The sequence below is a fragment of the Manacus candei genome, unplaced genomic scaffold, assembly GCF_025592945.1.
Source record: "Manacus candei isolate 608988 ecotype Guabito, Panama unplaced genomic scaffold, ASM2559294v1 h1tg000070l, whole genome shotgun sequence".
In the NCBI taxonomy this organism is placed as follows: domain Eukaryota; kingdom Metazoa; phylum Chordata; class Aves; order Passeriformes; family Pipridae; genus Manacus; species Manacus candei.
The window spans coordinates 453640-474292 of record NW_026138118.1 but is presented as its reverse complement, the minus strand read 5'-3'; the positions used below and the strand labels follow the sequence as shown (position 1 = coordinate 474292).

General features: G+C 57.1%; 3 protein-coding genes across 8 annotated transcripts; 1 reads left to right on the top strand and 2 right to left on the bottom strand.

The window, feature by feature from the left end:
- Positions 1 to 1768: 1768 nt before the first annotated feature.
- NDUFS5 (NADH:ubiquinone oxidoreductase subunit S5) lies at positions 1769 to 3230 on the bottom strand. The gene is made up of 2 exons (XM_051807406.1): positions 2899 to 3230; positions 1769 to 1982 (listed from the first exon to the last, which is right to left on the bottom strand). Exons 1-2 carry the CDS (start codon positions 3112 to 3114, stop codon positions 1878 to 1880), a joined length of 321 nt encoding a protein of 106 aa, XP_051663366.1. The 5' UTR covers positions 3115 to 3230; the 3' UTR covers positions 1769 to 1877.
- Positions 3231 to 4064: 834 nt separating this feature from the next.
- On the bottom strand, positions 4065 to 12084 carry AZIN2 (antizyme inhibitor 2). Of its 5 annotated transcripts, XR_007907689.1 has the most exons (12): positions 9580 to 9800; positions 9306 to 9419; positions 8259 to 8433; positions 8009 to 8182; positions 7128 to 7300; positions 6559 to 6690; positions 6084 to 6249; positions 5803 to 5965; positions 5616 to 5728; positions 5194 to 5408; positions 4546 to 4846; positions 4065 to 4192 (listed from the first exon to the last, which is right to left on the bottom strand). XR_007907689.1 is itself a non-coding variant. In XM_051807383.1 (11 exons), the coding sequence occupies exons 3-11, from the start codon at positions 8355 to 8357 to the stop codon at positions 4705 to 4707; spliced, it is 1377 nt and encodes a 458-aa protein (XP_051663343.1). In that variant the 5' UTR covers positions 8358 to 8433; positions 9306 to 9419; positions 11971 to 12084; the 3' UTR covers positions 4065 to 4704. The 5 variants fall into 5 exon arrangements, 4 of the variants coding, with proteins under 4 accessions (XP_051663343.1, XP_051663342.1, XP_051663344.1 ...); XM_051807383.1 differs by lacking the exon at positions 9580 to 9800 and adding an exon at positions 11971 to 12084 and having other exon boundaries at positions 4065 to 4846; XM_051807382.1 differs by having other exon boundaries at positions 4065 to 4846.
- On the top strand, positions 11356 to 18529 carry AK2 (adenylate kinase 2). 2 transcript variants are annotated; one of them, XM_051807398.1, is made up of 7 exons: positions 11400 to 11556; positions 11993 to 12118; positions 14027 to 14137; positions 14239 to 14333; positions 14900 to 14972; positions 15552 to 15747; positions 17719 to 18529. In XM_051807398.1, exons 1-7 carry the CDS (start codon positions 11443 to 11445, stop codon positions 17724 to 17726), a joined length of 723 nt encoding a protein of 240 aa, XP_051663358.1. In that variant the 5' UTR covers positions 11400 to 11442; the 3' UTR covers positions 17727 to 18529. The 2 variants fall into 2 exon arrangements, with proteins under 2 accessions (XP_051663357.1, XP_051663358.1); XM_051807397.1 differs by lacking the exon at positions 17719 to 18529 and having other exon boundaries at positions 11356 to 11556; positions 15552 to 15947.
- The last annotated feature ends 2124 nt before the right edge of the window (positions 18530 to 20653 follow it).

The following is a 20653-nucleotide window of genomic DNA, read 5'->3' as shown; positions in this document are numbered from 1 at the left end:
GTTTGACCTCTTGGCTGGCCTCACTTCCCAAATTTCCATCCCTGAGTGAAACCCAGGGGCTGATCCTGGGAAATCGTGGTCCTGGAACAGCTCAACCCTGCTGGGCGCTTCCTGGAGGTGCCATGTGGGTCCCCACACCCCCCTCATCCACACAGTCCCATCCCCTCTGCCCTCTCCTCCTCCCAGATCCCTCCAGGACAACTATTCCCTGCAGATAAATAACTCCATGGCCAATGGCTCACGTGTCACTGTTCCACTTCCATGCCCAGCACAATTTTCCCTCTTTATCCATCATTTACTTGTTCTGGCAGCTCTGGCAGCTCCTCAGCCCCCCAGGGCCTTTCCACCTGAAACCATCCACGTTTCTGCCCATTTCCTCACACTGCTCCCACATCCCTCCTGTGTTTCCCACCCCAGGAGCTCCCTCCCGCCTCCTTTCACATTTGGAACGCAGAGATCCACCCCAGTGCTGACATCCTTACCCCTGGCTCAGAGGATTTGAACCCAGACCCGGAATTTGGGGCTCTGCCAGGGGGGGAATTGCAGCTCCATCCCCAGCCGTGACTCAGCTCGAGCGCAGGGAATCCATCTGGGCTGGAGCAATGGATCCATCTGGGCCCTGGGGGAAGGGAGAAACCTCCCAGCAGCGCTTGGGAAGGCTGGTTTGGAGAGAGCTGAGGGAGAGGAGCTGGATGAGGAGGTGCAGAAATCCCCAAAGAAGGTCAAATCCCGCTGGGACGGCACCTGCGAGGCCGTGGCTGCCACAGCCTGTGTGGAAACAGTGAAATCCAAGGAAGTGCTTCTTCCAGGGGACTCTCTGGAAATAATGGAGCTTTCCTGGTTCAGGTCCCAGCCCTGGACACCCCAGGATGGCTCAGAGGTTGGGCAGAGCCCCGAAAACACAGCACCCAGCTGTGACCCCTCGTATCTGAGTGCGCAGCAATTCCAGGTCTGTGCCTGGAATCAGGGCTTCAGGAGCCTGTTCTGTTCCCAGGAGGGATCCCTGTGCCCTGGGAGGGGCATTCCCAGGGGAATTCCCCTCCTGTCACCTGCTGCTGGAGGTTCCACCTCACTTGGATCAGCCTCTGTCACCCAGAGTGGGGATTTGTCAGGATCGAGGAACCCACAGGCTCCCCCTGCATCCCAGATCCAGCACCAACTCCACCACCACCAGGATTAAAAGCACGGATTAAAGCACAAATCTGGCCCCTCTCCATTTCCAGGGACTCACCTGCTTCAGTGCTGTCCTCAAATCGAGCAGGATTTGGAGGGAATGGAAGGAAAAGCTCCCCCTGGGAGGGACAACCCCCCTGCCCAACTCCATGGATCCTGCTGACACACGGGATTTCAAAGCCTCCAGGGAAGAAACCTGCTTCCCACACAGTGAGAGGGCAGGAGAGAACTCAGTTCCATCCCCTTCCACCCCAAATCCATGTGGAAAAGAGGTGTTTGAGTCATTTTTCACCTCACACAGCTGGAGAGCGACTGGGAACAGCCCAGTTTTGCAGGACGAGCTTAGATAGTTGAGGAAATTTTTTGACATTTTTTCCAACTCTCCTGTCGTTTCCAGCAGAAATCCCTTTCCTGCTGGAGGGACAGGCTGCCACTCCCTCCAGCCCCAGGGGCATTTCACCCCCTCAAGGGCAACATTCCCAGCCCCTCTCCAGTGTTTTAGGGTGTCCCAAATCCCCCTCAGGGAAATCAGCTGCAGGGAGAGCCCCTCACACCAGGTTTTACTCCCCCAAAAAAGAAACGACAGAGCCAAGGAGACATTCCAAAGGGATATTTACTGCTCGAGTGATGCGTGGGGTCACTGCCCACCCCTGTGTCCTGTGGGCTTGCTTCCCGCAGGAATTCCATGTCAGGACCCCCGGGAATCACGGCCTGGAGTCGTCCTTGCCCTGGTGGTAGTCAGGTGGGGTGTACTTCCCTTCCTTGATCATCTTGTCCCGCTGCTGCAGGATGGTCTGGAGCCTCTTGGCCTGGCAGGGACACAGAGGGGTGTCACAGCTCTCAGGGGGTCCCCAGGGCAGGTCGTGGAACCCACATTAACCCTGCCCTGGGTGCTCCTCAGCCGGGCTGGAGCCTCTTCCCAAAAACCTCGTGGCTTTCAGGATGCTGCAGCACATTTTACAGCTGATGATAATTTGAGTTTTCAGCCCGATGTTTTTGGCTAGACAGGATTTCCTCCAGTGGCTGACCCGAATCCCAGGGTGGTTTGGGTTGGGAAGGGACCTTAAAGCCCATCCCATTCCAACCCCTGCCATGGGCAGGGACACCTTCCACCATCCCAGGCTGCTCCAACCTGGCCTGGGACACTTCCAGGGATGGGGCAGCTGCAGCTTCTCTGGGCTCCTGCAGCCACCAGAGCCCTCGGGGAAGGGGCTGCTGGGGGTCCAGAACCCACCCCAATCCCCCTTCTCCCCCCCGGGCTGGAGCCCCCAGGCCTTCTCCAGAGCTTGCCGAGGACCCTCAGCATCTCCTCCCCAGCCTGACCCAGCACTTCAGGTGCCTCCCCTTTCACCCCTACTTGTGAGGGCCTCCCAGAGACCTCTGTACCCCACGCCGTGCCTGGGAGTACCCCACGCCGTGCCTCCCTCAGGCCCCCCATACCCCCTCCCCTCCTCTTAATTAGGACCCTCCAGACCCTTGGGGCCCCCCATGTCCCCCCCCGGACCTTGGTGACACAGTGCCCCCCCACCTTATCAGGACCCTCCAGATCCCCGTGACCCCCATGTCCTCTCCCCGCCCCCGGTGCCCTCCGTGTCCCCCCTCGGCCCGGACACCCCCATCTCCCTCACCAGGACCTGGTGCCCCTTTGTCAGAACCCCCCAGATCCCTCCTTGTCCCTCCCAGCCCGGCGTCCCCCGTACGCCCTCGAGCCCCGCGCTGACCCACCATCTTGACGTGCATCATGCACTCCATGAAGTCCTCGTACTCGGGCCGGCACTCGCGCTCGGCGCGCGTCCGGCCTATCCCGTGCCCGCACTCTACCCACTCGCGCTCGAAGGCGTGACACACGGCGGCCCTGCGGTTCGGCTGCGGCATGCTCTGCCGCAGCAGCCAGGTGTCCACGTCGATGCCCAGCTGCTTCTGCAGGTCCCAGAAGGGCATGGTTGCGCGCTCTGTCGCGACACGGCCGCTGTCGCGAAACCCCCGGCCCTCCCCCGGCCCGTCCTTCACCGGCCTCGCGCGACGCCGCCGCCGCCAAGCGCGACTCCAAGCGCGACACCGCGTCGCGCTTTGCGGCGGGGAGGGGACAGAGAGGGGAGGCAAGAGCGACGCCCCGCGCGCTGCAGCGCCCTCTGGCGGGGCGGAGGACAAGCTGCTCGCCGCGCCCCAGCGCCCCCTGGCGGCCACGCTCGAGGGTTCCCAGTGTTCCCAGTGTCCTTCCAGTGCCCTCCCAGTGCTCCCAGTGTCATTCCAGTACTCCCACTGTCATCCCAGTGTCCTTCCAGTGCTCCCAGTGTCCTCCCAGTGTCCTCAGTGTCTTCCCAGTGCTCCCAGCGTCCTCCTCCGAGGGCTCCCAGTGTCCTCCCAGTGCTCTCCCAGTGCTCCATATCCTCCCAGTGTCCTCCCAGGGCTCCCAGTGACCCCCAGTTCTCCCAGTCCCTGATTTTCAGGTCTCAGAGGGGCTGTCCTGTGCAGGACCCCCCCACACACCCCAGGACAGGAGCTTCCTTAGGGCTGAGGGGACCTCGGGAACCTGGCAGATGGGTCTTCCCCGCAGTGACACCCACATCCCGAACCCACTCCCCTATTTCCGTGCCCCCAAAATCCCAGGTTTCCCTCCGGATGCCCGGACAAGGTTTGGGTGAACAGCCCCGCCCTCCCTAATGAGCAAAACCTCATTAAAACGCTGATTGCAGGCGGATTCTGCGCCGCCTCCAGCACAGGGTGTGGAGGGGGAGCCGGGGGCTCCCTCAGCCCCCACCCCTGAGCCACGCTGGACACCAGCTATTACCATCCCTCCTAAAACAAGAGCCCAAACCTGCTGGGCACCCCCCGCCCACCTGCCAAACACACTCTGCACGAGCTGGAGGAGCAGGATTTATGGGACAGGATCCATGGGATAGGATTTACTTCGAAGTTCCCAGTGCAGTCCCGGGGAGAGTGGAGCGGGGTGGTGCCAGCAGCAGGAGAGCACCTCCTTCCCCCTGGTGCTGCCAGGGGACCTTTCCCACTGTGGGACCTTTCCCTCCTCCAGTACAGCCATGAGACCTTTCCCCCACCAGTACCACCATGGGACCTTTCCTACTGCAGGACCTTTTCCCTCCTGATACCACCATGGGACATTTCCCTCCTCCAGTACATCCAGTACATTTCCCTCTCTGGTACCACTTTGGGACCTTTCCCACTGGGGGATTTTTCCCTGCCAGGTGCTGCCATGGGACCTTTTTCCCCCCCCGGTACCACCACGGGACCTTTCCCACTGCAGGACCTTTTTACCCCCCGGTACTACTGTGGCACCTTTTCCACTGGGGGATTTTTCCACCCCTGGGTACTGCCACAGGATCTTCATCCACCCTGGTACCACAATGGGACCTTTCCCACCCCAGGTACCGCTGTGGGACCTTTATCCCCCTGGTACTGCCATGGGACCTTCCCCCCTGCCCTGGTACTGCTGCAGGACCCTTCCCCACCCTGGTACCACCCCAGGGCCCTTCCCCACCATGGGTCCTCCCCTCCCTGTGCCGTCCCTGCTCAGATGATGCCGGTGGGAGCGAAGACTGGGGGGACACAGAGGGTCTCTGCCATCTCCCAGCCGCAGGACAGGGGTGTGCAGAGGCTCTCACGGTCTTCTTCTGCCTGGAGGGGCTTTCCCTGGAAGAGCTGGATGGCTTTCCTGCAAGTGAGAGACACCCGAGGGGGAGCAAGGGGGCAGGAGCAGCCCCTCGTGAAGGGGGTGGGCCCAGAGAAGGGGAATCTCCAGGGTTCTCACATCCCCCCCAACAGAACAACAGCCAGAGGTGAGCTGCCCATGGCTTCCCCAGCGAAAAACAGGCTCAAGTTTGCCAACATTTAAAAGAATAGGAGCTTTGCCTCTGAGGCCAGGTTTTTACCCTGAATTTTCAGGGCTCTGGGACTCAGATTTGACCCTTTTCCTCGGGCGAAGAGCCCCTGTGGAGGAGGGAAAGCGGCATCTCCCACCCTGCAGGACCCAGCCCTGTCCCCCCACTCTGACTCTCTTACCAGGCCATGCGGGACATGGCGTAGGTGACGTGTGGCTGGGGACACCCCCCGAGCTGGGATGAGGCTGGGATGGTGTAGGCCCCCATGTTCCCAAAAAGCAGCCAGTCCCCAACGTGCAGCTCGGGCAGCTCCAGCCCGTCGGCGATGCGATCCTCGGTGTAGCCAGGGGGGCCCCTGAGGCTGCTGCTGTGGGAGGGGTGCTCTGGGCAGGGTCTCTGGGGTGGACAGAGAGCAGCCATGGGGATGAGGATGTCCCAGTGTCACAGTGACCTGTGTCATCTCCACCCATCCCAAAGATCCAATGCCGGGAGTCCATGGACTGGCTACAGCTTCCCCACAGTCTGCTCCCTTCTGGCATGAGGTGATGTCATACAACGTGAGGGACCCCCTGGGCTCTCCCCAGGCTGGGCAAACCCCCTCACCTTGTGCAGCCGAGGCCTGGGGCAGGGGCTGTCGAACAGGAGGCAGCTGAAGGCGCCGTAGATGCCGTCGTTGAGGTGATACACGAGGCTCTTCCTGCTGCTGGACTCCTCCTCTGGAAGGGGAGCAAGGAGAGGGCTCAGGGGGAGCTCGGGCACACGGGTGGGCCTGTCCCACTGTCCCACCTACCGTCAGAGCCAGGCTGCTCCACGGGGACCTCTTCCAAGGCAGTGATGCTGACAGCGAAGGTGAAGGCGGAGGTGACGTAGTATCGCCCCGGTCTGGCAACAATCTCCACCCCGGAGCCATCCGGGAAGTACAAGTCCAAGGCAGAGTTTACCACGGCAGCAATCTGTGTGGGAAGAAGAAGTACCCTCTTGGATACAGGGATTTCACAGCGAGCCAGACCCAGGGTGAGCCTCCAGCCTCGCTCTGTGCCTGCTGAGGGTGGGTGCTGGGGGCTCTGGTACCTCTTCGAACCGGGCTCTGGTGTCCTCAGTGCCGGGGAAGCCCCCGCCGATGTCCAGGAGGTGCATCTGGTAGCCCAGCTCTGTGCCCATGTCAAACACCAGCTGTGCTGCAGCCACGGCCTGAGCGAAGGCCTGGGGCTCCAGCCCACGGCCCCCAAGGTGGAAGCTGAAGGCACAGAGCCCATTTCAACAGGGTTTGACTGTCCCCAGAGAGTGACAGCACTGGGACTGTCACCCACTGGAGGCAGCTCTGTGTATCCCACGCACCACCCCAAACCAGACCACCTGGACAGACCCACAGAGCCCCAAAAAGCTTTTCTTAGGGTCAAACCTGCCCCAAACTGGCCCCCACAAGGTGAATCCCTGCAAATCCCTGCCTTCACCTCACTCCCGGTGGCTCCAGCAGGGCAGAGCTCCCCATATCCCAATCCACAGGGGCTGAGCACCCCTCTGGAAGAAGAACCATGTGCTGTACCTGATGCCAACCACCTCCACAGCCTGCTCCTTCGCTGCCTCCAGCAGGTGCCGGCAGGATTTGAGCGTGGTCCCAAATGTCATGCTCGGGTGGGCAGAAGGGCTGGAGTCAGCAGTGATCCCCAACAACATCCTGCACAGCAAAGCCACACTGTGTTGAGGGGGCTTGGAATCACAGGGTCATGGAATCATTAAGGCCAAAAAAGCTCTCTAAGATCACTGAGTCCAACCATTAACCCAGCACTGCCAAGCCCACCACTAACCCATTTCTCCAAGTGCCACATCTACGTGTTTTTTGAACACTTCCAGGGATAGTGATTCCACCACTTCCCTGGGCAGCCTGTTGCGATGCGTGAGCACCCTTTCAGTGATCAAATTTTTCAAAATATCCAGTCTAAACCTCCCCTGGCACAACTTGAGCCTGTTTCCTCTTGTCCTATCGCTTGTCGCCTGGGAGAAGAGACCGACACCAACCTTCTACAACCTCCTCCTCAGCCCCTGTAGCACCCCACAGGCCCCTGCCCAGCTCCTCCTCCAGCTGCCCCTCCAATGGTGCTGCCAGACACCCACCTGGCACGGGGGTGGCTCCTGGCCACCTTGCTCAGCTCCACCTCGTTGTCGAAGGTCATCAGCTGCACCCCGTGTTTGGCCGCGTACCTGATGTGGGCAACCTGCTTACAGGGGCTGCTGTAGAAGATCCTGTCAGCTGGGACTCCAATGCCTTGAACCCGTGTGATCTCAGCCTGCAGGGACAGAGAACACACTCAGGAAGGTCCCCATGGCCACCACCAGCCCTGGGTCTTGTCCAGTTTGCAGCACTGGGGAGGGCAAAGCGTCAGCGTTGCGGCCTGGGCTTTTCCAAGGAAAAGCTACAAGAGCTCAAAGGCATCACAGTGGACTTTGTCCTGGCAAGGACAGACTGTGGTAAGGTGTTTAAAACAGCAGGAGAGGAAACAGGTGGGTTTAGCTGGCGTAGGGTTGGCATGTGACCCCTGGTCTGAGCTGTGACAACACTTGCACTTTCTCTTCCTGGAAACCCATCTTATTTAATTATGTACAAGTCAGTGGCTTAATTTGGCTCCTCCCTGGAAATCTGGCTGTTGCAAATGATGAGGAGGAGGGAGCAGGGAGCTTTAGCCTCATCCTTAAAGAAAGCAAGAGTTGGATGGCTCTGGCAGTGGCACCCCAGGGGTGTGCTGTGCCACCAGCCAAGCCTGCCAGCCAAGACACCAGCTCCAGAGGCAGGAATGTTGGTCAAAGGGAAAGCCTGGGCCACCAGACAGAGGACAGGGATTTATGGGCTGTGCCAATAGACTTTTGACAGCAGAGGGAGACTCCTGCCCCTGTAAATGTCACCTACTGAGTGGAGACAGGAAAGGAGGGTGAGCTCTGCCACTCTCCCACAAATGCTTGTAGGATGCTCACTTGGAGCTGTCCTCCCACATCCTTACCTTGTTGGCACAGGCAAAGCCTGCCCCCAGCTCTGCCAGCAGCCGAATCACTCCTTCACTGCTGTTGCATTTAACTGGGAAATAGGGTTTCACCCGGGGCAGGGCCTTCAGGAAATGCAGGTGCTTCTTCACGACATCCCCGAGGTCTGCCACGAAGAAGGCTTGCTGGTCGCTCTAGGGGAAAGCTGGAGTAAGTAGAAGCTTCCATGAGTGCCTCTTGTAAGGGGGGAAGCAGAGAACCAGCCCTTACCCCCTGGCACAGCTCCCCGAGGAGGTTCTCCAGCAGGTCTCTGGTGGTGAAGCCCTCCTCCACCATCAGGAAATTGGATTCGTTCAGGTACCCGTTCATGGTGGGATGTTCAGGGTGTGATGATGCTCATTTAAAGCCTCCTTGAGTAGGGTATAGATTCTAAAAAAGCAACACACTGGAAAAAGAAGGAATATTAAGGGCAGGGTCCAGAAGCTTCATCAGCACCCCGGGGTGCTCCCCATCCATCCCTCCCATGGCAGCACTGCCCCAGGCAGAGCTCTGTGCTGCTCTGCTCCAAACCAGCGCCTCAGCAGAGCCCTCCTGTGGGTTAAAGCATCTTCTTTTGGGGGAGGAGACACATTTCTCTGCAGCTCAGAGCTGTGTTTTGGCACACAGCAGCCTTGTCTCCGTCAGCAGCAGTTCAACAACAAAGCCAACTGCACTGCGAAGGGGATGGAGGCCTTTATGTGCCAGGACATGTCCCTTCACGCTCTGGAACGTAGCTGGATCTGCTGTGGTGAGGATCCCTTATGGTTTCCATTCTCATGGATCCATTTTCCCAGGCACACAAGCCCTGGGAAAAGGGAGGCAGAGCACAGACCCCTCACTGACACCGCCCGACCTGAGGACAGTCTGGATCCCTGCCGTGGATCCACGGCTCTTTCATGACACAGGGTGTGGAACCAGGGGACAGTTAAGCTGCACAGAGTTTCCTGGCTCATCCTAGCAGAGCTTTACCTTTAAGCTCGCACACTTTAACAATTTCCTGCCCTGGACCCAGCCTGTCTCATAACCCAGAGAGCTGACAACATAGCAGGGAACATTTCCACTGATAATCCGGGTCTAGCTCCAGGGATCTTACAGGAACATGGTCTCTCTGATCTGAAGGGAGCAGGAGGCAGAGGTTTCATTTCTCAGAGCAGCACTGCACCTCCTCCCCACAGAGTGATTAAGCAGCACCCAGCCCACCAGGATGGGGCACGGAAGCAGTGAGGTGGGTCATTCCTGTCGGAACATGTGCCCCAGCCTGGGACACCCCCTCCTTACCAAGGCCCGGTTCTCCCTCCCAGGTGCTCAGACGTGCTGCCAGAGGGGCTCCCCACGGAATGTAGAGCTCCCACAGCACCCTGAGGTGTGGCTGTTGCTGGGGGTCCGGGGGCCCTGGGGAGAAGCAGTGACGGGGTTAGCGAGGGAGAGGGGCACTGACAGCACCCCCCACCCACCATCCCCAAAACTCAGCAGCCACAGGCATCCCTCACCAGCCCCCTCCTCACTGTGCCAGGCAAGACATTTCCCCTCAAAGACCCCTAAGCCCCCTTACCTCAGAAAGCATTTAAACAGATTCTGCCATGGGTCTCCCGAGAGAGTGAACCGGCCCCAGCAGCGGCTGTTTGTCCTGCCCCAGCTCCCTGCCCACCCTGAGCCCTTGCAGAGGATGGGGGAGCTCTGCACCCCTTCTCTCTCAGGGCTCCCTCCCTGCTCTGCCTCCCAACTGTAACCATGACAACCAAATCCAGCGACCCTATTGGCTGACCTGCCTCTGAGCATCCTGCATCCCTCTTGGAGAATGCTCCCCCACCTCGCCCGCCCCCTCCCAGGGCTGGGGCTGCCCCCAGGAGTCACCCCGGATTCTCACCCAGCCCAGCTCATCCCCAGCCTGGACCTGCTGCAGGGCCACCTCACGAGGCTGTGCATCCTATGCACAGGGACCCTCGTGGGGAAGAGAGCTCAAAATACCTCTGAAATGCTGCTGCCAGGGAAACCAGGCTCCCTGCAGTGCCTGTTTGGCTGGGACTCCGGCAGGGCAGGCAGGAGGCAGTTGGGAAGATGTCAGGGACTGATCCTGCCCTTGCTGAGGTGCTGCCAGCTTCGGTGGGTTCCCTGGCAGCAGGTCCAGCTCTGCCATAAATGGAGGTGCTTCGTCTGGTCCATCAGTGCTGTCTCTGCTGCATTTGGAAATGGTTGCACTGCTCCATCCCACAAACAGCAAGGGCCGAGTAGGGACTATTTTTATTTCTCCTTGTTAATTTGTGGGTCCCTCCTTGGTGCTGCTGAGGAGCCAGTGTTCTGTGTGTGGAGGGGTAGCTGCCCCCCCAGGTGAGGGGGTGAGAGGGACAGACTTATCCTGGGTTTCTGTATTCAACACCGTGGTCTTGGCTTTGCCACAGACTCTCCTGGCAACCAGGGCCAAGGAAGCTCTTGTCTCCTGTGAGATCCTGGCGTGTTTTCCCAGTGCTCTGGCCTGGCACCAGTCTTGCCTGCTCTGCATGGGGTGTGGGAAGCCATGCAGAGAGCACTGCACTGAGGGGAGAGCAGAGGGATGCAGAGCACTGCAGTGCCAGTCTCTCCTGGATGTACCAGGCAGTGTTGTGATGCACAGCCCACGCAGAGCAGGGCACTGAGCCCAGCCCACGCTGAGCCCACGCAGCGCCGGGATAAGCAGAGCTCAGAACCACAGAGTTACAGAAGGAATTAGGTTGGAAAAGACCTCTGAGATCATCAAGCCCAACTTTTGACCTAACACCACCTTGCCTGCTAGACCACGGCACTGAGTGCCGCATCTGGTCTCTTTTTAAACACCTCCAGGGACAGTGAACCCACCACCTCCCTGGGCAGCCCATTCCAGTCCGATCACTCTCCATGTAAAGAACTTCTTCCTACTGTCCAACATAAACCTGCCCTGGTGCAGCTTAAGACTACGTCCTCTTTTCCTGCCACTAGCTGCCTGGTGGCAGAGCCCGACCCGCACCTGGCAACACCCTCCTGTCAGGGAGTCGGGAGACAGCGAGCAGCTGTCCCCTGAGCCCCCTTTTCTCCAGGCTGAGCCCCTCACAAGCGCTCCTCACAGGACATGCACTCCAGAGCCTTCCCGAGCTCTTTGCTTTCCTCTGGGCTCGCTCCAGCCCCAAAATGTCCTTCTTGGGCTGAGAAGCCCAGAACTGGACACAGCGCCCGGTGCCGGCGGAGAGCCCCGAACCACGCGGCGCCATGGCCCCGCCCACCGCCACTTAACCCCTCCCATCGCCGGGTTAACCCCGCCCACCGCACGCATAACCACGCCCCCACTCGCTTTTAAACCCGCGGCCGTTGTCTGTGCGGCCACGCCCCTCATATGCATAGCCACGCCCCGGGCGCGCGGGGTCACGCCCCCCGGCGCGGGGCGGGCGCGCAGTCGGCGGCGGCCATGGCTCCGAGCGCTCAGGCCGGGGGCGGCCGCGGGCAGGGCCCGGCACCGGGGCTCCGCCACGGCATCCGCGCCGTGCTGCTGGGCCCGCCCGGCGCCGGCAAGGGCACGCAGGTGAGCGGGGATGCGCGGGAGGGGCGGGGGGGAGCTCCCCGTGAAGGGAGCGGCCCGGCGGGACCGGCCCGCCCGGCCTTTCCCCGTGTGACCGCCGCGTGGGCCTCGCCGAGGGGATGGGGCGTGCGGGGGGTCCCGCTCCGCGGGGCCTCCCTTCCCTCGGGGTGCTCGGCGGTATCGCGCCTCCAGGGGCCCTTTGTCCCGGATCCCTTTGTCCCGGAGCAGGGCCGGCCCGCGGGGACCCGGTGCCCTGGCCCCGCTCCCGGAGCGCTCCGGGGACTCGGCGCCGGGCCCTGCCACGTGCTGAGCGTCCCGGTGCTGCCACAGGGGACAAGGCCCCACCTTGTCCACCCCAGCCCTGGCTGAGCGTCCCCCCGGCCCCCCACCCCGAGGTCCCATCCCCGGAGCGCTCACCGCTGTCTGTTCTCTCCCGCAGGCTCCCAAGCTCGCCGAGACCTACTGCGTGTGCCACCTGGCTACCGGGGACATGCTGCGGGCCATGGTGGCCTCGGGGTCCGAGCTGGGCAAGCGGATCAAGGAGACCATGGATGCTGGGAAGCTGGTGGGTCGTGAGGGATGTGCTGGGAGGGGACATGGGCTGGCAGCACCTGGAACGAGAGCAGGCAAAACCCGCCTCCTGTTTAGAATTCTCAGTGACAAAACTAATTAATGTGGTAAGGCAGATTGCAGGGTGAAGGCAGGGGTGGAGGTTTTCCTTCTGTTATCCTGCAGGAGAAACATCCTATAAAAACACCTTTCCTCTTCAGAGTTGCTCTTTGCTTACTGACAGCCTGTGTCCTTGGGGTGGTTCTTGCATTTATGCTCACAGGGTGAGTTCTGGCTGGTTCCTGAGCACTCTTTGAGCTGAAGGTGTATCCTTGGAGCTGCAGGATGTTGCAGCCATGCTTTGCTGCTCCAGCCTCTCTTCCTGTGATACCTGGGCTCCAGGTATCACTTCAGAGGGTTCATCTGCATCCCAGCTCTTGCACAAGTGGTGAAAATAGACTTAAAGGTGTTGCTGTGACAGCTACAGCAGGTGCTGTGTGAGAGAGGCACTTTAGGTCCCCCAGAGACAAGAGCTGGAATCTCTGACATTCACTTTACAAGGGTCTAATTATCTCATCAGAAGGACTGAACTATCTCCAGGAAACTCAAGGAACCACAAACTGCAGCGACTTGCCCCCGTGTGGGGCAGATCTCGGGCATCTCTGCAGCTGTCACGGGCTTGTAACACCCCAGGGAGCCTCTGCAGGCCCCAAATGGGGAGAGTGACGTGGCTTATCTCAGCTTCTGCCCAGAGCTCATTGCAACACCGAGCCTGCGATACCCGGCTGGTTATGAAAGATAGGGACGTTATCTGGTGAGGCTGGTGGTATCTGCCACGTGTGTGTGTGTGGCAGCCAGCTCCAGGCTGCTCCACGGGGACACCCTGCAGCTCTGTGCTCTGGCTCTGTGATAACTCAGCTGGGAGCACAGCAGTTTGGGATGGGTTTATGCTCAGGGGCTGTTTCTCTGAAGGGTATAATCAGGAAGGCACAGAAGTGACTTGTTGCTTCACCCAGACTTCCCCCCCCTGCCTGTGGGGGCTGTTGTTTGTGTGTTGTGACAGCCTGGTTCCCAAATCCTGCTGGGTCCCAGCTGTGTGTGTTGGAGAAAACAGTGCTGCTGAGGAGAGCTGCTCCCAAATAAACAGCTATTGTTGGGGCTGCAGCATCTGTTAGTGCTGCAGTGTGGAAAAGGCACTAATCCCAGCGGTATGCCGAGATTGTTGGATGGGAAAAAACTATCCAGCAAAGCCAGAGCTTGTCAGCAACTACTGGGCTTTTACCTTCATACAAGGTTTATGGGAGTCAATGAGCAACTTGCCTGCTCTGCCCTTCCTGTCTCCTGAGAGGGATGTGTGGGTGAAGGTACAAAGTAACAGGAAATCAAGGTTATGTCGAAATTTTCTGTTGTGAGTTGCTTTTAAAAAAAAAAAATAATCTCAGGAGTTTGTCTTCGAGCCGACAGTCTTCCTTGAAATACAGCAACCTTTGTAACGGCGAGGTTACAGCACTGGTCCAAGTCCCTGGCACACTGTGGAGTATCCCTGGAGTGAAAGGTCTCCTTGGCCACATCCTGGTGTTGCAGCCGTGGCAGGGAGTGCTTCCCACAGCAGTCATGGCAGGGAGTGCTTCCTTGACGTGGGCAGGAATGAGCACGCAGCTTTCACCCTGTTAGCAGCAGTGCCCTGTGCCATGGCTGCTGCCTCTGGCTGTAGGAGGGGCCTGAAGCAGCCTGGGCACTGACATGGATTGTAGAGTCACAGGATATCCTGAGCTGGAAGGAACTCACAAGGATTATAGAGTTCAACCCCTGGCACTGCACAGGACAACCCCAAAAGTCCCACCATGAGTGCAGCAGCTCTGGAGGCAACTGTGTGTAAGTTCAGGGTGTCCCCCCTGACCACGGGCTTCCCCCCTCTCTGCAGGTGAGTGATGAGATGGTGGTGGAGCTGATTGAGAACAACCTGGACTCCCCTCCCTGCAAGAACGGGTTCCTGCTGGATGGCTTCCCCCGCACGGTGAAGCAGGCGGAGATGGTACGTGAGGCCCTGCTCAGGGACTGCTCTGGCACCTCCTTCCCTGCAGACAGGGGTCCCTGGGCCCTCGGCCCCTCTGAGGTGGGTGTTTGCTCTTGCAGCTGGATGAGCTCCTGGAGAAGAGGAAGGAGAAGCTCGACTCGGTCATTGAGTTCAGCATCCCTGACTCCTTGCTGATCCGGAGGATCACGGGACGGTAACGCTTCTCTCCCAGATGCTCAGTGCACAGGATGAGGTTTCCTAGTCTATGGAATGGCATCCTGATTTCAGATCCCAGGTTGTCCTCCCAGTGCTTAGGGCTGGCTGTGGTGCTGGTCTCTGTTAGATTTCTGCTATGATCCCTCACCTGTTCTCCCATGGCTGGACCAGCCTTGAGCAGAGCCCCTCCCTTGCCCTATAAATTAGGGATTGCTGACAGGAATCAGCATCCTTGGTGCCCCAGCTCAGCCTTTAAAGTCTTCCTTCTCCAAAGTCATTATTCCTCCCTTAGGCAGAACAATGCACACATTGGGGCACAGTCTAAGGTCACAGCTCCAGGAGCCAGACCCCTTCCCCAGTAAAGCAGGAAGTAAAAATTCCTTCTCCATCTCCTGCTGCAGCTGCTTTTCCAAACTGAAGAGGCCCTTGGTACAGAAATAACTACAGAGAATTTTCTTACTAGTGAAAGGCAAATCATGTTGCTGTTACAGATGTTCTTGTGCTGATGAGTGGCAGGCTCAGGAGACCTTGTCCTGCTTTGCTGACACTTATTTTCTGTCTCAGGCTGATTCACCCAAAGAGTGGCCGCTCGTACCACGAGGAGTTCAGACCCCCAAAAGAGCCCATGAAGGACGATGTATGTGAGCTCCCAGGGCCACAGCTTGCCTTGCTTTGGGTTTAGCTGATGCTTTGCAGTCTCCCTGGAAAAAAAAGAACTCATTTCTTTCCTTCTCTTGTACCTTCTGTCCTGGCTTTCTGGGGAGCGTGGGGAACTGCTTGGGCAGCCTGAGCCGACGGCACTGCGGGGAGCGAGGCCTGGAGGGATGGATGAAGGGATGGATGTGCTGCAGAGCTGGCCCGGGCTCTGCCAGCCTCAGAACTTGTTGGACTCTGTCCACAGCTGAAGTTGCGGTGGGTTGTGACTGGTTTCCATCCTGGGGAGCAACTGTAGCTGGTGCCTGCTCTCGGGGCTCCTGGAGTGGTGTGTGGGGGAACGACCACAGTGCTGAACCCTCCTCTCTTCAGTCACTGCTCTGGGATTTGTTTCGGCTGCCCTGGGCTCGCTCTGTCTCCCCCGCAGACCTGGGGGTCGCCTCTGCAGCTCTGCATTTAGCGTGGCCTGGAGGAGGGGAGCGGGGGTTGTGGGAGCTGTGGAGAGAAGGGGGGAGCGTGCCAGGCTGCAGCAAGCTGGAGACTGTCCCCTTGCTTCTCCCAGGTCACTGGAGAGCCCCTGATCCGCCGCTCCGACGATAATGAGACTGCCCTGAAAACCCGCCTGAAGTCCTATCACACCCAGACCTCTCCCCTGATCTCCTACTACAGCAAGAGGGGGATCCATACGGCCGTGGATGCCTCCCAGTCTCCTGACGTGGTGTTTGCCAGCATCCTAGCAGCCTTCTCGAGAGCAACATGTAAAGACCTGGTTATGTTTGTTTAGGGCTCCGTCCCAGGACAGAGCTCTGCTTTTTCTCTCTCTCCCTCTTGTCTCTGTTTCTCTGTCTCTGGGGCCAGGGAGGGTGAAGAGCTGAGCAGATAGAAGAGGAGGAGACAAGGTGATGCAGCCCAAGGCAGGGCTGTGCTGATTCTCTAATTAAACGAGCTGTTAACGGTCTCTATCTCGCTATATGTGAACGTCAGTCTGTCTGCGGGTGTGGGAGATTTTGGCCTCTAGAGGCCGCAGCGAGCCCAGGCTCCGGCTGCCAAAAATGGGATCTGCACCCTTTTGGGTCAAAAAGCTTTTGTTTCATCCTAGAAACGCACCTACCTGGAAGGAACTGTACTTCCAGCTCCTCCTGGCTGCTCCACAGGGGCCTAGGAGAAGGTTGGAGGTCAGGATTGAGTAGTGGGGGAAGGATTTTCCCAGGTGATGTGAAGGTGCAGGAATGAAACGTGGGGTTGCTGTGTGTGTGTTGCTGGGGGAGCAGCTATGGGAGGGACAGTTTTGCTGCTGCTCAGGGCTGGGTGACGACATGTTCTCCTTGTATGTGTTTTATTCCTGGTGGGATGGCAGGTTACCTGAGGGCACAGCCTGTCTTCCTGTGCTGATGGGACTTAGGGGACAGAAAGTGTGGGGGGGTTTCAACCTCTTGTCATTTGTGGGCCTTAATATAGCAAATTAGTGCTTCTTGCTCTTTTTAAAAACATGGAGTCCGTGTTTAGAGTCTCACAGTCACTTTGTGGCAGGTTGGGATCTCGTGAGGATAAGAAAAGGACTTGGGTTTTATCTCTTCACTCTTGCCTTGGAAGATGTGTTGAGCTTCTCCTGATCCCAAAGTCTAAATATAATAAAGCCTTATTGCAAAACAAATGATTTCTCAAGGCTGGAGAGACAGCATTATTAACCACTGGCTCCATGTGCCCTTGAGCTAACGACCTTCATTACGAGCTCATGGAAATGTTCCTGTTTCTTGAGCAAATCCAACGGGCTCTCTGTGTGAGGACACTGGAGGGGTAGTGCCTTGTCTTCTCAGGGTGACACTGCAGGGCTGGCACTGACCTTTGTCCATGAGGGATTCCAGCCCTTCCTAGAGGACCCCGCTGTAAATATAGATTGGCCCAGGTGAAACTTTGTCCTTTGGCCTTCCATGTGTATTTGCTGATTGAGAGTTACTGAGTACCCTCCTCTCCAGAGGAAATGGCCCATCTCCCTCCTGTGCACTGAGCTGCTTTGGGCTCTGTGTCCAGAGCAGATGCTTAATCCTCAGGAATCACTTGCTCTTTTTCTTGATAATTTCTCCTTTGTCTGAAAAATCACATTCTGTCCTCATACATCCTTTCCAGGGAAACAACCTCTTCCCTTCCAGCAAACTGGAAATGACACCGGGGAACCGAAAGCAGTTGACTTGTTTCTCTTGAAAGCACGTGACTGGGGAGAAAGGGTTTGGAAGTCAACAGGGCTGGTTTTGTCAGCAGCCTGTGGTCCCCTGGGATTCCCAGATGGCCCTTGCTTTGTCTCTGGCTTTCCTGTGGAAGGGCAGCCCCAATGCCAGCACGCTGGGAGGTCGGGATAGCCTTTGGGATAGGATTCCTGTGCTCCAGGGAAGGGGAATGTGTGTGTTAGAGCTGCCTTGGCATCTCAGTGACTGTAAAGAAGTTCTGAGTAGAAGCAGCTTTTATCTTGAGAGTCAGAGAGCTGCAGCCCCCTCTGTGCTGCCATAATGGCAGGGAAGGGTTCCCAGCCACTTGGCATTCCTGGATTTGGTCAGGGTTTTACTCTACAGCAAGAACAAGATGTTCCTCCCCTCTTCATTCCTTTCCTCCCTTGTGCTCACTTTGCATCCAGCTCACCAGCCTTTTTCTGCCATAAACCATGCTTCATTTTGTTTGATTTTTTTTTTCCCCCCTAAATATTTTTTTTTTCTCTTTGTTCCCATTTATTCCAGCTGAGTGACTCCGTGAACCAGATGAGACACCACCAAACGCTGCACACTCTGCTACATCACCCATTGCAGCCCTCCCTTGGGTGCAGGGGAGGGCAGCTGGGAGTGGGGGGTTATGATTGATGGGGGGGGGAAAGGAGGTGGTAAACAAGGGTTTTGGGGGCTGATTTGGTAGGGTTGTGGTTGGATTTCTTATTTGGCAGAATCATTGTGAAGAAGAGGTGGCCTTCTCCTTAGAAATCATGTCTGGGGAGGCAAAACAAGACAGTGAAACACCTCTGAGTGATCAGCTGCAGGTCCTTGACCTGTTGGAGGGTAGGGTTAGGTGCCATTCCAGGCTTCTCCAGGACTTTCAGGGCTTGTCTCGTGGGCTCTTGGTACCCTGAGGCCACTGAAAGGTTTGCTGTGATTTTCCTGAAGTTGCTTCCTGTCAGCGAGGACCAAAATGAACAAATGATGCATCGTGTCTGAAACGGAAAGGAAAAAGAGGTGCCATGGGTTTTTCCTGGAACTTTTGTTTTTCTTGTTCTGCTGCATTCCTAAACCCTGGCACAGAGACTTCTCAAGGATTCTCTGCTGCTGAAGAGGGGCTGTGGCTCTAGTCCAAACCTGCCTTACCTGGGAATGGGGTGGCTTTTCTGTGATCATGACCAAGCTGGAATTCACACAATGCTGAAGAAATGCAAAAGAGACTTTCTTAATTGCCTGCAAAAATAACACTTAATTGGGGGGGTTTTTTTGCATTTCTTTTTAGATCAAATGGTGCCTTGTCTAACCTCTGAATCAATAATAAAATAACCCCTTTACATTTGTATCTGGTGCTGTGTCCTCTTTGACCTGCAGACAGCGAGGAGGATGAGGAGGCAGATGACAGCATCAACTAACAATTGTGCTGGGTGGATCCTGGGGCCTGATCCTATCTCAAGGATGTTCTGTGCAGCTGAAAATGTGGCTTGTAATTCCTTTTATCTCTTCTCCTTGCTGAGTGTGTCCAATGCTTCAGATCACCATAGCAATGGTGCCTTTTGCTGGTTCTCTTTCCTGTTCATGCGTGACTCTGAAAGCACTGAGCCCTTGTGCATCCTGTTTTTCTCTCTAGAGCTCCTTGCAGGTACTTCAACTGATGTAATTCCTTTTTGTCCTCCTCCCTTTGCATATCCAGTGTGTGGAGGAGCTGATGTTGTTATTTTCTTGTCTCTTCCTGCAGCAACTGGAAGCCATATATTGTGTATTCTGTTTCTGCTCATTTGCTTTCTGCCTTTCAGACCTTCTTGCATCCCTTCCTCCACCTGTGCCTCTCTAAATTCACAGGGAAAAAAACCTGTCTAATTGCAGGGAATGAGAGCATTTCCTGCTCTCCCTTTCTCCTGCCTCCACAGGGACCCTGACCCTCAGATATCCCAGAGGAGGCTGTTCTTGATGTGCTGATGGAGAGTTGTTTATCACACTTCTTGCAGCTGTGCTTCTGTTCAGGGCTTTGGTTCAGGCACCATGGCCCAGCACCAGAAAGGGTTGGGCTGCATATGCCCATATCCTCCAGAAATCACTGGTTTTCCAGCATAACTGGGCTCTCCTGCTCTTCAGCCATTCAGTCTCTGTGCTCAGGTGTCTTTGTTACCTCTCTGTACCTCCCATTACCACTCTCCCTCTTTTGAAGCCAAGCTTGTGCCTCCCTGACTTCTTCCCTTGTTCCTTTTGATGGTGGATGTTAAACTATGCTCTTCCTTGTTGTTTGGGATTGTGTCCTCTGCTCCCTGCCTGCTGTTTTAGAAACCTGTTCTGCCTGCTCCTCCTGGCTTTCTGGTCCGTGGGATGGAGAAATCTTGGCTCCTCTGAGGTGATCCTTACCTGAGTGTGGAGTGTGAAATGGATTATTGGGATGCTGTGGAGTTGGATCTGTGCTGTGACCCGTCTCTCTCACGCTGACCTTGAATGTTTTCCACAGCACACGATGCTCTGCAGGTGCTGTAAATTCCTTCTGCTCAACCATTTCGTTCCAGCAAGCTGCTTATCAGGCACTCTTTTGAAAACTGTGTTCATATTTCATACACACAATTATTCAGCAGCTATAAAAGGGGAAAATTCCTATTTATAGCACAAGGACCAGCATCAAATAGGACACTGAATTCTCACTGATAGAGGAAGTGACCTGTTCTCTAATGCAGCAATATTTCTGCTGAAAAGAAACAGCATCTTGGATGGGGGGAGGGATGAAAGCCCTGGGCCATCTCTTTCCATTAAAAATGTGCTGCAGACCTAAAAAATGTATCTGCCCTTCTCCCTTCCCAACGAAACCTTCGGCGACAGGGATTGCAGGAAAACCTTTCACTGTGGGTTTGTGGTTAGTGGTAATGAGCCCACCGACTCCTGAAGGTCTGGCTTGGAGCTGGTCTTAGGTTTCTGATCGTTACCTGATCTCTGACCTTGACCTGGGAGTGAGGAGGAGTCACTGCAGAGATTTCTGCCGCGGGCGAGTAGCACAGATCCTGGTCCGGGGGGAGTTTGTGCCACCAGGGTGCACTTGGCACAGCTCTGAACCAGCGAGCACATGGGGCTGAGGAACAAAGAACTGGCTGGGAGCAGTGAAGGGAGGGGGTGGAAAGGTGGGAAGAGCTCAGGGGGCACGGGTGGAACTGTGGATAAGGCAAGAGCCTGTGTGCTCTGAGCCTGCTTCCCGTGACTGCCCCTGCTCCCCCTTCCCTTCCAGGCATATCGAGCCACGGCTTGGCCAAGGCCATCACTGGCCATTCCCTGCTGCTGTCCCCCTGCCCTTCCCGCGGTCTCTTTAGGAAGAGCTGCAGTGGGTGATACCAAGCGAGGCCCTGGGAGGTGGAGGACCGGAGGATGGGATTCCCCTCCTGTCGCTGTGGCAACCGCTGGGCAGGAAAAGCAGCAGTGGGATGCGATGGGTGCGCTGGGGAGGCTGCGGGGGCCGGGC